This window comes from Paroedura picta, chromosome 8, assembly GCF_049243985.1.
Source record: "Paroedura picta isolate Pp20150507F chromosome 8, Ppicta_v3.0, whole genome shotgun sequence".
NCBI classification, from domain to species: domain Eukaryota; kingdom Metazoa; phylum Chordata; class Lepidosauria; order Squamata; family Gekkonidae; genus Paroedura; species Paroedura picta.
In genome coordinates this window covers 51,825,346-51,840,642 of record NC_135376.1, presented here as the reverse complement: position 1 = coordinate 51,840,642, position 15,297 = coordinate 51,825,346, and the positions used below count along the sequence as shown (strand labels likewise).

General features: G+C 40.1%; 1 protein-coding gene across 5 annotated transcripts in view; it reads right to left on the bottom strand.

Moving 5' to 3' along the window:
• Nucleotides 1-15,297, bottom strand: part of VTI1A (vesicle transport through interaction with t-SNAREs 1A) — a 338,695-nt gene that overhangs the window by 36,099 nt on the left and 287,299 nt on the right. The window contains exon 9 of one of the 5 annotated variants that reach the window (XM_077349745.1): nt 5,420-5,483. The exons of the other annotated variants lie outside the window; for them this stretch is intronic. Coding sequence (XP_077205860.1) covers nt 5,435-5,483 — 49 coding nt within the window. The 3' untranslated portion in view covers nt 5,420-5,434. Of the gene's footprint in view, nt 1-5,419; nt 5,484-15,297 lie in introns of those variants that run through there. 5 annotated transcript variants of the gene reach the window in all.

The following is a 15,297-nucleotide window of genomic DNA, read 5'->3' as shown; positions in this document are numbered from 1 at the left end:
CCCAAGGAAGATTTCTGAAAACATTTGAGTAAGGCATATGTCTTCATAATGTCTTATTAGTATTTTAAGATCCATTTCACCCTAACTTTTGACAATATTATCCATAGAGCAGTGAAAGAATAAAATTCTGAGACTCATGAAAAATAAAATCAACTGCAAAATTAATAATGGGCCTAATCTTGGCTTTATCCTTGGAAAAATAGTCTTTTTTAGCTGAGTTTCCCCAGTTAAAACACCTAGATTCAGAGACAAAGGCTCATCTGACTACAGGGACTTCTAGAAGAAACAGAACTTGTTCTGATCTACTCATGGTGTTTGCTGCTTTACTATTCATTTTCTAGTCCAGTAACAATAGAAGATTTGGCTGTGAATGTACTACTAGGCTTTTATAGAAGAGCTCTATTCTGCTTGGCAACCACAAGGTCAACTATGGAAACCAAGGTAGCATTACAGCCATTTGTTGATTCTATTTCAAGAGTAGTAAATATACCAGCAAGGGGACTAAGAGAAACATAAATTGTGCAACTAAATAATAAAACAGTTTATCTAGCCAGGAGGCTTTAAAAACTTGCTGTAGACTCAGAGTTGAGTCCTCCAATGGGTTATTCTCTTTTCTTCTTGTTAATTCCATTGACCTGGCCTGCAAAAACAGATTTGGTCCTTGAACGATAAAGAACCAATGTGATTGCCTTGAGGGACCAGTTCATGTATGCTTATTTTGAAGCAGAAAAGACTATAATGAAATGTGATACAGAATTACCTATCTCACCTTCCTGGGATGTATAACTCTGCCTAAGTCACTATGTGTACATGAAAAGGCAGTAGTAGCCTCTTGGGAGTCAAATGTAAGATCTGATAACAGATGCTCAAGGCTTCACAAAAACTCAGATTTTTGTTTTGTTTTGAGTAAGGTAAAGGTAAAGGTATCCCCTGTGCAAGCACCGAGTCATGTCTGACCCTTGGGGTGACGCCCTCTAGCGTTTTCATGGCAGACTCAATACGGGGTGGTTTGCCAGTGCCTTCCCCAGTCATTACCGTTTGTTTTGAGTGTGTTGCCATAAATACTCACTCGAAGAATGAATGAGAATCCAATTTCATTTATGTTTGTGAGCCATGCTCTACCAGTCGCTTGATGACTACCTTCCTGGTACACACCAATAAAGATGAATTATTATACCATGAACCTTTATAAAGTTGACACTGAAGGAGATAATGCCTTTGGTAATACAACAAATCAAGGAACCTTCTGTGAAATATAGCCACAATACAGTAGGATAGAGTGCATAGATCTATGGGAGCCTTATGATTGATCGAAGATTCCTAATTAATGCATTGAATTTATAGTGGATGTTCTCCCCAGGGTATTTGTGTTAGGATAGCCCTAGTCCCAGCCTTTCACAGTATTCCCTTCCTTATTTTAGACAGTTTCTTAATCTTCAGGGCCACAACCTGCATCACCTGCATACACGGGGATTGGGAATAAAAGGATGGTTTGTCTCTAGCATATATATTTAAAGGTTCTGATGAGATGGTGGCAGTCTAAAGAGCTGAGCAATGGGAAATAGGAAAGAGTTTTCTTGAACTACACTAGCACCACCTTGAGCAGAAACAGTCCAATATAGTGACCAGCAGGTCATCTTTTGTGGAAAGAAGGCTCTTATGGTTACAGGTCCAAACCTTCTGTACCTTACATAAAGGGTGCTTGGAAATCTGTGAGCATCAGTTCTCAGTTTACAGTTCTAACTGGCTGGAAATATGGTGAAGTAAAACAAAAGAAGACATGCCAAAGAGTCTGAAGTACCTCTGTTGCTGGATTCAGCTTTTCTCTGTCAATGTGGAAGATGGAAGAAGCAAGAAGGGCAGGGAGAAGACCTCTCTGTTGGATGCCCCAAACACTTTCCCTCCCTCAGTCCTTTCATGTTTCACTAATCCCTTGCTAAGGAAAGAGAGAACTAAAAGGAACAAAATAGATAGAAAAAAGATTTTCTCTGAATATAGTGTTCTCAAGAACTCTACAAAAATATGCTGCCTGTTCAAAACACAGGAACAGTCTGGAAGGATAAGGAGTTCTTCCACACAGTGAAGTGAGAAGATTGACCAAAGAAGAAATATTACTGCAGCTATAAAGACTGTCTTCTGGAAAGAGGAAGATTGGCTTCTAGAAGATGAAATTGGTTTGTTAGTTTTTGTAGGTGATTGTTTCCAAGATATTCCATACCTTTCAAGGTCCAGAACAAGCTTAAGCAATTTCCCCCTACCCTTGAACACCTATTCCTTCATAAAATTCCAAAATCTGCAAGCACCTTTTCTGTGAACAAAGACTAAAACATTTAGAGCATATAAATTTAGAAACATGTTGACTACTGGAAGATGTGATAGAGGTTTCTAATGTATGATATGAAACTTGGAGTCACCCAATGATGTTGCTTGATCAGTTCAAGATAGTCAAAAAAATTACTTCCTTCAGGCAACACTTAATTACCCTGCAGCCAGAAGATATGGAACTAGTTTAGGTTATTTTAGAAGAGGATTAGATACTCATACACCCCTTGAAGAAACTATGTTCATAATGAGGTGTAACACTCCAAGCATGTGTTCCCTCCCTCAAAAAAATATGAATTCACACTTTGCATGCTGTCTCAGAAAGGTTTCTGGGGATTCTGGAATAGAATGTGAATTCACTCTTTGATTCCAAGTTCCAATGGTGGAAAATTCATATGAATTTCTGTCAGCTATACAACTATTAGTTACAGAAAAAAAAAAGATGGCAACTGTACAGGTCAGGACACCAGGCAATCTGATCCAGGGAGAGAACAAGATAGCAATTTCAATGTGAATAGGGAAAAGTAGAAGAGAAGGACCAGGGAGTTAAATTTAAGCCTGTCATCATCATATATTTTGTGGCATTAGCTCAAAAGCTACTGCAAATTATACAATTCAAACAGGGTCATTAATAACTAATAAAACACACACAGCTATATCATACACCAAGTCCCCAAAGTTTAAATATTATGTGATCACATTTAAGTATATGTGAAAAGGCTGTGCATAAACTTTTACTTTATTTACCTACGGTGATTAACTGCCTCTCTATGATTTTATGTTCCCCAAACATTGCTACATCAAAATACCACATTCTGAAAGTGTGAAATAAACAATCAAAATTCTTGGATTCTAATTAAGAGCTTTGAGAATAATAAATAAAATAAAAGGAATTCCATAAGTAAATACACAGAAGGAAGGATTAGTGAAACAATAACAAAAGCACTTTGCTGATTTTTTAAAAATGCTAGCATATCTTTATGACTGGGAGGAATAAGAGTTAATTTTTAAAGGTTAGGGGTCATATATTTTGTAGAAATAACTTCTAGAACTATTGTTAATTGACAAAATAGCACATTTGTTTTTTTCCCCTTAGATGTAATGGGGGCCAAGTCAGTTTATCATTTATCAGATTATTTTAGCCTTGGTGTATTTAAATATATGAAAATAGAGGCTGACCTAAAAGAGGATTTGTGCATCTCATAAGCATGAGTGAAGGCAGCAATGATGTCATAAACTTCTTAACAATTTAAAATAAACTCCAGACATCTTTGAACTCCAGTATGGGTTATTTCGGTGTGAGCTGTACCGGTTTGTATAGCTTGGAGTGCACTGCTAGGAGAGTATGAATGACATAATACTAAATTACAAGTAGGACATGCAGAGGACCTCATTTATTTAACTTCTGTACTGTTCTGGTAGAGCACTCTCACTTTTGTTGCATACATGTAACACTTATCATTTATTACACAGAAATCTTTACAGTACTCCAGTTTGACCTGACTATTAATAAAGGAACTTGAAGTCACTAGTGCAAAACAACTCTTCCTCTTGAGGGGCTTTATGATGGGATGCATCCAACCACCCATTAACTTCATGCAGTACAAGCAACAGTCTGTCACAAGCAGGGAAAACAAAGTACAGGGCACTATGCAACCTATACTGCCTATACTGCACTCTTATCATTGCACAACCCTGGAGGGGGAAAACCACCTTAATTCTATCACCCCATTATGGATTTGACCATTGAGTGTATTTAGTATGGTTTAGACGACTATTGCATAGTATTCTTTTTAGCTGTTCAATGTTAACAACAAAGCTGAAACCTTTTAGCAGTAATGAAGGAGTTTACAAGGTTCTTAATCCCTGAACCCCACCCTGATTCTCCAGTGATCCTGCTGAAAGCCCTTAAAAAAAAGCCACAGTACTAACATGGTACATAGCCTGTCGAACATGCTGATCTGCTTATGATTACTCTGGGCCACTGTAAAACAATCACACTCCTCAAGTGAATCAAGTCTGAAGCAACAATGGTGTTATTGACTTGTTGCTCCAGCTCTATTTAGTTATTACCCTTGAGGCCACAATCAATAGACTTTGCACCAAGTCAGCTTAATAAGTCCCAGGCTTTCACTGGAGCTTTGCCAGCAAGTGCAAGAAAATCTATGGCAGTCAAACACTCCAAGTATGAATAGCAGAGAAAGCTGCGCTGACAGCTGTATAAATTAATTAACAACGAAGTATCTGATTCTGAAGACGATGGATAATGTTCATTTAGTTTTATTTAGATAACTGCAGGCAGAACAGGAATTTTAGCTCTGTATTTTAATTTTTAACATATTAATTTTATTATTATTGGCTTGGTTAAAAGCAAACTATACACAGAAACCTGTGCAGCAACGTTGCAATGGCTGGAAATTTGTTTGGTTTTTTTGAACAAAGGTACAGCAAATTAGTTCTAGATACTTGGGACATGATCAAACTTTAAGTCTGTGAAAACTTCATTGTTATATATAGTTTCCACCTTTTTTGTGGTGATGAGGGGGTGAAATCCTGTTTTGGTAATGCAGCTATTAAAATGAAAGAGGTTAAAATCCCTCTATTGTAGAATGTTAAAAAGGTGCTATGCAGGTTCTCTCACTTCCTTATGCAAATATCTGTCGACTCAGCGTGGAGGTGTTCCAGAGAACTATTATGCAGAGACACAGTGAACCTACTGTAGGAAGAGCTTAAGAGTCACCTTCTTTGCACACTCTAAACAGATGTCACAAATCAATACTCTTAGAAGTTTACTGTTGCCTGAGTGGTATTTTCCAGAAGCATTTGGCTCCCCTAACAAGGGTCATGGTTTTAGTGCTAGGCAACAAAAAAGGTCAGCTGGCCTGCTGTTCTAGCACTTTATAGCACAGCTCAGGTGTGAAGTTAGTGTCTAAATCTTTGGCTGCTGAAATTTTGCCTCTCCTGGAGAAGCTGGGACAATGGAGATTACACAGTGCTGTCAGCATGGGAGATATAAGTTTATTCTCTCTCTCACTCACTTTCTGTTCTGATGTTCCCCAAAAATCTGTTGTTGCATGTTTACTTCAACTGAAGTCAGCTCCTTGGGATCTGTTCACAATGGCTCACCCGTCATAATGATCTGCTTCACATAGTTCTGTAAACTGAGGGGGAAGTGATGTCACATTATTACTTATATATGATGCAGCAATGCTCCATGATTTAATAGAAGCATAGAATTTTGCCCAAATCCAAAAGCCTAAGCTTGACATGACACTGGTGAAGAGACATTACCATGTCACTGGAAGTGTTTAATATATGCTGCAAGGCAGTGGTCCCCAACCCCCGGTCCGGGGACCGGTAGCGGTCCGTGGATCAGTCGGTAGCGGGCCGTGGCTCCTCCTCGTTCACCTCCCTGGCTGCAGCCTCAAAGGCTGCCCTACCACTCTGCCGCCGGCTCACCTTTGGTGCTCTCCAGCGGCCACCATGGCTGGGGATCCCCCGCTATACATCTACACTGTGCAGCTGCTGCTGGCAGTGCCCCACCAGCGGGTGGTGGGAAGTCAGGGGCGCCAGTGGGAAAGCAAGTGGAGCAGGGGCTCATGCGGCGGTGTCCCTCGGCAAGACTCCCCCCCCGGGCCTCAGTAAAATTGTCAAGCATTGAGCGGTCCCTGGTGATAAAAAGATTGGAGACCACTGATGTAAAGGACCTCTTTCTTACAGCACTATGCTGGCCAACTAGCTTGTAAAAGGAATCATAACAGATAGATCCGCAGCTTTGCAAACAAGCTCTACCTATATGGTACTGCAGGATTTCTACAGGAATTGAAATGAGAAAGGAAAACTAGGTTGCATTGGTAGAAACAGTTTCTGCAGTTATCTCAAATTAGGGTGATGATGAAGATGATAAAGAGTCATTTTTTATACTCCATGTTTCACTACCAACCCAAGGGAGTCTCAAAGTGGTTTATGATTGCCTTCCCTTCCTCTCCCCACAACAGACACCCTTTGAGGTAGGTGAGACTGAGTGAGCACTGAAATGTTTACTGCAGGGATGCTGTTGCTCCAGGCTTCAGCCTGCTAGTTAAGCTGGGGTAGGTTGCCCCGCCTCTTCATTCTCTGGGACGGGGGTTGCCCAAGTGCACCTTGTCTGCTCCAGATTGGGAGCCAGGGTGGCAAGATTTTGCCGCACTGCGGGGCAGTGTAGGCCTGGTTTTTTTTTTTTAAGAATGTGGTATTGGTGTCCATTATATCACGTTCTTAAAAATAAATTTTAAAAAATGCCCCAGGTGGCTCTGTGGTGCTGCACAGCGCTGTGGAGCCACCTAGAACATTTTTTGTCCCTTATGGGACACAGTAGTCAGGGGAGGAGCCAGGCCAGGATAGCCTGACTCTTCCACTGACGCACAGGCCTGCATCAGTGGCAAAAAAGGGGCAAAAAAGGGAATGCGGATATATCCATATTCCCTTGCTGTGGGGCAGTGGAGGGCCTGAATCAGGACACACCCAGGATGACCCTGGCCCAGCATCGACACCAAGCAGAACCGGGAAATTGCCCACTACTGGACGAGTGGTAAGGTGGGCCAATTCCCAGTGTGGAAAAGATGTGAGAGAAACTACTCTGTAAGAACAGCTCCAACAGGACTGTGAGTAGCCCAAGGTCACCCAGCTGGTTGCATGTGGAGGAGTGGGGAATCAAACTCAGATGCCAGATAAGAAGCTGCTTACACAAAGTTGATTAACAATAAATATTTCTATGTTGCCTATATATCCAATTCAAGGCCACCAGAAAGCAAACCTTAAAACAGAACACTGAGATATTAGGCACAATAAAAAGCAATAAATATAAATATATATTTGTATTTTAAATGCATGCAGAACAACTAATACAAACAAACAAGCATATCTCATTCTCAATGTGGCCAAATCTGTGGATAGTTAAATCAGGTGACTGGTACATAAGATAGACAAGTCAGAAAAAAGCTCCAGGTTTGCAGAAAAATCTTGAATCTTTAAAAAACATGGTGGAGGTTTAAAAAACTCAAAATGATAAAAGGACATTGCTAGGCAACCCTGGTATTGCCAAGCCTTGGTTTCTGTCAGGAAAAGGCAGGGAGAGGCAACAGGGAACTTTCCAGGGCTGTTTTAGCCTTTGATGGAGGCCTGACCATAGTCACAAGCCAACTTACACCACATAATTTGGATGATTCCCCCAGTTCGGGCTCCTTGCTACTATTCAACAGCAACAGTCCCACAATAGTCAGTATGTATAGTCTTCACCCACTGCCAGAAGATGACAGTGGGAGACATATGAATATCCCTGGAGAGGAAGTTCCAAAGATATTCTCTCATCTTTCACCTACTGTTTATCTCTATATTGAAAACAGCTGCTGAATTTAGTGCTCAGCAAGACAGTAATTCTCCACTAAGTATTGTCAAAACAGATTAATTCATGGGAAATTGTGATGACTAATGCCAGTGGCGTACCTAGCCTATTTGGTGCCTGTGGTGGATAATTTTTTAACATTCTCTTCCTCATTTTTTTCTTCAAGTCATAGCTGAATTATGGTGACCCCCTAGGGTTTTCAAGGCAAGAGATGTTTGGAAGTAGCCTGCTATTGCCTGACTCCACAGCGGCCTTGCTTAGCTTCTGAGATCTCGCAAAATCAGGTTAGGCTACATGACAACATTATTTACAGTAATAATCATGAATAATAATCATGAAATTCAACAAATAATAATGATGGTCAGAAAATAGATCCAGGTGGTAGCAGCATCAGTCTGAAGCAACAGAATAAAGTTTGGACTTAAAGGACTCAAACTTTGTTTCAACAGCCAGAAAAGAAGTATAGACAGTGAAACATTTCTTTTATTTAACTTTGTCTATAAAATTATGCCACAAATTCAAGAATCAGAGTGGTGTAGTATATAAAATGTTGGATCTAGAAAATCCAGGTTCAAATCCCCACTTTTGCCATGGAAGCTTGCTGGGTAACTTTGGACCAGTTACATTATTCTCAATCTAGCAATAACCTGGATAGCCTGATTTCTTCAGATCTCATAAGTTAAGCAGGGTCGAAGTGCAGGCAGGCAATAGCAAACCATCTCCAAATATCTCTTGCCTTGAAAACCCTACAGAGACTTGCCAGCAAAAAAACAAATGAAAAAAAAAAGAAGTTCATCAGACCACTCATGTTCTGAGCAGGCACTTGGTAGGGCTTCTGTTCTCCATTTTGAAACGCAAACGCTGCCCATCCCAAATAAGGCTATTTTGAGAGCTAGGAGTCTGCCTTTGTACTAACTAGCACTAGCCAAAATATTATAAAATAGTGATTGCTAGCTTCAACAGACTAGATATTAAGACTTCCTTCATTTCCAAAGGTTCCCAAATTTCCTTCATTTTCAAAGATCAAAAGAGAAATTTTTTGCATAGAAACTGAAGGGGGGACAAGCCCAGCAGAACCAGTGCAATGTATGGTACCCAGCAAACCCAGTGCCATTGTGGCAATGCCAGGTGATGTCAAGCACAGAATCACATATGCATCGCAGCATTTCAAACATGTATATAAACCAGTACATACATTCCCAACTAGTATAAAAATTCTGTTCTGTGATTGTAAATACATTTTTTTAAAGTTACTTTCATCATGTTTCATTAGAGAATACTCTTACAGCTTGTGCATTTCCACTAGAAGCACAATGGCAGCCTAACAGCAGCCACACTACTCATTGATATTGCATCCAATATTCCTCTCCTCTCTTTTCTTTGAATTCAGAGTTAAACTTATTTTTGCATGAAAGAGATAAAGAAAATGCATTATTAATTAAATGAAGACATAATTGAATATGCAATAAAGCAAAAATACAAAAACAAATATGTACATAATAACATGCATAGCATTGCTTATATAGAATACTGACAATTCGGTAAAATAAAGGGAAGAAACTAAAGAACCATTGTTAACTAGTTTTAGAAAGTTTTACAAATTAATAAAAACAGTTTATAATACAAACAGTACAGAGCAAATACAGAACTTTTGTAGAAAAAAGTATACTTGAAATAATGGAGTTCTAAGACACGAGTCCCCTTTAATGCTACGGTCTTCAGATTGTGAAGTGGGCTAATTTAGTGAACCAGAAGTGGGTAGATACAACAAAAAGGAGCACTTTTTATAAATACAGACTCTCACTTGCCTTAGTCAGCAAGTCTTGCAGTTAGGCTATTAAAGATTAGGTATCTCTGGAATTCTTCCAGTAGCCATTGCCCATTTAAGAATGGAGTATGCTTCCACAGGTCAGAAAGTGAGTGAAATGCAAGTTTGAATTGCCACGGAAACTGTAATACCCTCTGGCACCTTTCTCCTGGGATATGAAGACCTCAGAAATACAGAACTGCTGCTTATCTGTGATGAGAACAAATAAGGGAGATGGAAAGAAGTGCAAGTGTGAGAAAGAAAGAGGATACCATAGAAGGCAGAGAAAAACCACACAGGCAACGGTGCTATTTCTACCACTCTTCTTTTGTGGGACACCTAATTACCTACCATTTACAAATGATTCTCTGGTGCAAAAGGCAGTTGAGTCAACTCGTCAAATGGGCTGTTACTAGCTTGGGTAGTAAGAAAGCACACAGAAAGAAAGCACACAGATCAAGCTGTTTATCTGTAATAACTGTTGAGCTGGGGCATACACAGTCTTGCTCCACCTTTCCCGATAAGCAAAATGATGATGCCTTAATGAGCTTAATTGTACATTCCTTATGTTGATGCTTTGTTGCCAACTAGCTTCTTCAATATTCAGCGTCCCTCTTTCTTCCATTCCTTCAGCAGTGTAATTATTCTGATGTACCCCTCCCCACAAATACACACCCCTCCTTTCTGTACTACAAGTAAATGGTCATCTTTGAAAGGAGGGTGGTAGGCAGCTTTTGGTACAGTGGTTACCAAGGATCCTTCATCAAAGGAGCCTTTGTGAGCATGCTCTGGAATGAAGCCAATCAGATCATCTTGCTGTCTGTCTGAGGAAAATTCGCCTCCGGTATGCAAGCCAAGTCAAGCTTAGTAGACAGGGTGACTACACTCCTAGCTTTCCCTGTCTTAGCTGAATTGGAGGGAAAAAAGAAAATGCTATAAGGAAAATTACCTGTTTGGCTCCAGACTGAATTAACGTGTTAATATACAAGTATGTTTATTATTTCCCCTTAAAAGTGCCTGCATCTCAAATCGATTCATTAATGTTATCTAGTCAGCCTGCTTGAAATATGAAAAACTCCAAATGCAATAAGGCTAAGCTGCCTGAAGGCAGGCCATGATGTATTTTCTAATTGTATGAGAGAGAAATACAGATTTATTAACAAAAATGGTAGGGAATTACATCGTTTTCTTGTGCCGAGTTAGACCATGCAAGAGTGGTTTATCCTTGGCATATGACTTGCTATCAGCTCTCTTTATTCACTTGGCTATGGTAAGTTCCTCAATGACAGCATTTATATTGCATTGCAAACACTCACACACGCAAGTATAGAATCTGGAAAGGATGGAGTAGCTTAGCTGAAAAGATCACTTTTCATTGCTTTCAGGAAGCAAGCTGATGATCTGTGTAGCTGCATAGAAACCTTGGGAGTCTATGAACGCTACAAGCATAGTGCTGCCAGCTAATGAAAGACTTGCGACTGGGGGGAGCACCATAAGCAACAGAAGCCGGGGACAGGGTATGTCCCAATCCTGGGGGGAGCTGACAAGCTCATATAAAGAAGTGATGTTACACACTTTTTGGATATACCTTTAACTCAGGATCCTTTGACTGACTTCTCTTTTTTTTTACTTTGATGACTGTTATAAAGTAAGCATTATACCCAGAGTGGTGTAAATTGCATACTCGGCATAATGTATTATAAGTAATTCACATCCCTTGTGGGCCTGGATGGTTTTAGGCTGTTTTGGATTACCCAGTGCAGAATATTTCATCCCAAATAACATTGTTTCCAAGTTTTTAAAAAGTCAGATTTGGCCTTCATTAGACTAGGATGATAGAAATAAGTACTGTAGCCTGTCCTGGATAGGAACAGAACTCCATTTGCTTTTCACCTCTCCACAGAATAAATCACTTTTGCCATTCATATGGGGTATACTTCTTGAAGCCAATTTGAATTTAGAAAGTAAAATGGCACACAGCAGAAGTGTATTGTTCTGAAATGTGTATTCTTCCTTTAACAGAGGCAGCTGTAATCCCTTTTGCCAGCCTACACTATCTTTTCAACTTTCTCAAATTTCTCTTAAATACCTCTTCCCCCTTTGTGATTTCCTTCTGCTCTCTGTATCCTCTAGACTTCTGCTTTTCTCTTTTTAGAAACACCTTGTAAGTGCCAGACAGGAATTTCCCAACACTTTGTCCTGCATCAGGCAAGTGATAGTAGCAGGAACAGTCATTATGCTAGGGAAACTCTGACAAAATGATAACACATGGTTTCTGCTTTTGGGAATGTGTTCACCGTACATGTTTTCTCTTCCTCATAGTCAAACAGCATGGTGAGATAAGAGTTTGAAATTAATAAACAGAAGATATCATGAGATGTAGCCAGATAGGCATTAAACTGGCACCGGGCCCAGAAGTAACAAAAAGTGTACTATGCAGTACTGTTTCACTGCCCTGACATGGATAGCCCAGGCTAGACTGATTTTGTCAGAACTTGTAAGCTAAGCATGGTTGGCCCTGGCAAGTCTTTGGATGGGAGACCTCCAAGGAATATCAGGGTCATGACACAGAGGCAGGCAATGGCACAGCACCTTTGAAGTCTCTTGCCTTGAAAATACCTTAGGGGTTTCCTTTATGTCAGACTTGATGGCACTTTCCACCACCACAGTTTCACTGGCAACAGAAAATATTAGATTGCCATGTACACCAGGCTGAAACTACTGATGTTACTAGGGTAAGTGTAAGAGTTTACAGAAAGTGGAGCTCAGAGAACTGTGAACAGAGGCCTGCTTACACAATAGGACTTTTCTTCTTCCTGCTCTCCACTATAGTTCCTTGTAACCCATTACTTCTACATGGTTGTTGGCGACCCAGTCCAGAGATCCCCTGAAAGCATAACAGCTCTGGCGTTCTTATACAGCTTTTTTATTTTCAAGGAATCTAGATTCAGTTCAATAGAAAAGCAACTCTACATTTGCCAAAGGAAATGCAATGAAAGGAGAGACCTGAAAGCCTTGTGCCAAGTAAGAGCACTGCACTAGATGCCCTCTCCCCTTTGAGCACATTACTGAATTTTGGGGTAACTGTGTTGGCAATGAAATCCTGCACCCTAGAAATGAGTGGAACAAAATCTTGAAAAATTTTTTCAAAGTAAAACCCAACATGGTGGCACAGTTTAATGGTCTCTAATTTTCTTTAGCATAGCCTATTGGATGCTGACTGCCATATTGCTTTCCAATGATGGGCTATAAAGTTGAAATGGTGATATTTACAATTTCTGTTATCATTTGAGAAGCATTAATGGACAATAGAATGCTTGGTGACAGACTGCAAAAAGCAGAGTAATTTCACATGGCTGTGATTGTTCTGATTTTTCAGTTGCAAAAGTAGGGATAAAGTTGTTTGCATATCAGAATATATCATATATTTCATATGAGTGAACAGGAAAGCATTCCAAAATTCTGGTTTGGGGTGTTCTCAAAGCAACACATTGAAGCAAACCTGGCCCAAAGACCTGAAATTAACCAGCTAGTTTGGGGTGGGTTGTTTGGCTACTCCCTTTCAAGTGAGAGGAAGAAAAATGCATGGGGTGCCAGGGACCCAAGCAGGGTCAGGTGAAGTTGGCAAGAAAGGAAAGAAAGCAGCATGGAGGGACTTTGAAGATGCATTGGGAAAGACCAGGCAGTTGTCAGATACAAAGAAAAAGAGAAAAGGAGATGGAGGCACAGCTGAGACATGGATCAATAATGAGGTGCAAGGATGGGGGGAGGGATGTTGGAAGGAATGCAGTCAGAAGTAGGGAGGAGAGAAGACATGACAGGGATCAACTGAGGATTTCCAGAAGGGAAGAGGGGCCAACAGTGAGAGAAATTGCGAGAAACAGAAGTAGTGCCTACAGAGAAGGTGCAGAAGGAAACTGAGGCAATAAAGAAAAAAGGGGGTAGTATGGGTTGGACAGAGGATCCCAAGACAGTTCAGAAGAAGTTGTTTTTTATAACCTGCTTTTCACTACCCAAAGGAGTCTCAAAGTGGCTTACAATCACCTTCTATTCCTCTCCCCACAAAAAAAGCCTGTGAAGTAGGTGGGGCTGAGAGAGTTCTGACAACTGCTCTGTGAGAACAGCTCTAACAAGATTGGGACTACCCCAAGGTCACTCATCTGGCTGCATGTGTAGGAGTGAGAATCAAACTCGGCACTCCAGTTTGGGAGCTGCCACTCGGAAACCAGAGGACAAAGTGGCAAAAGAGGAAAGGAAGGTAAGAAAGGTAAAAAAAAAAAAAAGTGAAAAGAAGGGAAGGGATTGATGCAAGGAACAAGTTGCAAAGCATACAGGAGACAATGTTTGATCAGGCACCAAGGTTCACTGAAAACAAAATAAGGCTGGAATAGCTGCAAGCCATTTCAGGAGTCCCTTTTGCTTCCCTCCCTTTGGAGGGGGAGAAGACAAATGGGGAGTTTAAAGGGCTGCCAGTTATTTGTTGTCGCTTCAATATAGAGTAAAGTGACACAGGCACAGTGGCTTCATACAGCAAATTTCCTTCCGTTAATTAAACATCTTTGAAGTGCTATGGTTCCTTCAAACAGTGCTGCTCCCTTCCCCTCTTTTTTGCTGTGCAATCTTTTTAGTTTTTTAAAAACGTTCTAAGTAGAACAAACCAATGTAGCACTTCAGTGCTATAGCAGCATCATTAAGATATCTTGACACCACTGACTCAATGGATTCAAGGCATCTCAATGATGCTGCTATAGCACAGACGTACTAGATTGGTTTGGTGCTAACACACTTAACGTAGAAGGTTTTATAAAAGTTCACAAAAGGTCATGCAGAGAAAAAGCATCATTGTAAGAAGTGCTAAGGTCATTTTAAACAGCCTACTACAGCAATTCAGAAGCACAACAAAGGGGTAGAAAATGGAAGAAAGTAGTTTTGGACAAAAGCAGCTTTGCTAACCCAATGCAAGCAAGTTTTTATGAACAGAGAAATTCCACTAGTAGCTGGTTACTAAAACAGGTCTGTCTGAAATGATAAGGGGGGAAAAGCCAGTAGCAACCAGTTATTAAAATGGAATACAAAGACAGTTTGAAAATGGCCATAATGAACAAGACAAGCTATATTTAGGCTCTCCTTTTCTTCCCATACCAAAGAGTGTATGGGTTCTATAGACTACTTAATGTGCTGCACTGGGACACTTCAGTTGGAAAAATGCTTTTTGCATTAACTATCATAATTGGGCGGGAAAGTGAAGAACTGAAAAGGGTTACATGTAGTTGCTGTGGTTGGCACGGAACAGGTGTGGAGTAAAGGAAATCAGATATATTGTCCAGCAGTGCCATTTTTGGAAACAAAGATGTGCTTTGTATATTCACCAGAAGCTATTTTTTCCCCTAAGGCCCTTATTCAGCAAAGTAACTGTAGCTGTGTTTTGCTACTGTCCCACAGAAAGATGAAAACAGGGACAAACAAGAAGTCTTGCATTAAACACACATGTTCCAGATGTCAAAGTATCATGATTCTTTTTCTCACAGGTACAGATACTAATCTTTCATTGCCTGATTATATATATCTTGAAGTATAAACAGCAGGAGATTAGAAAAGAAATAGAAGAAACATACAACTTTAGGGAAAATTATAAAGAGAAATGTTTTTCTTTAACAGCTTGTAAAAAAGCACAATATGATGTACTGGTTTTTACAAAACAAAGAAGTTCTTTCTCCACAGCTTAGAACAAACTCACTGTACTGCCATTACCATGGTACGTACAGTATTTACTTTTTACTAAGTT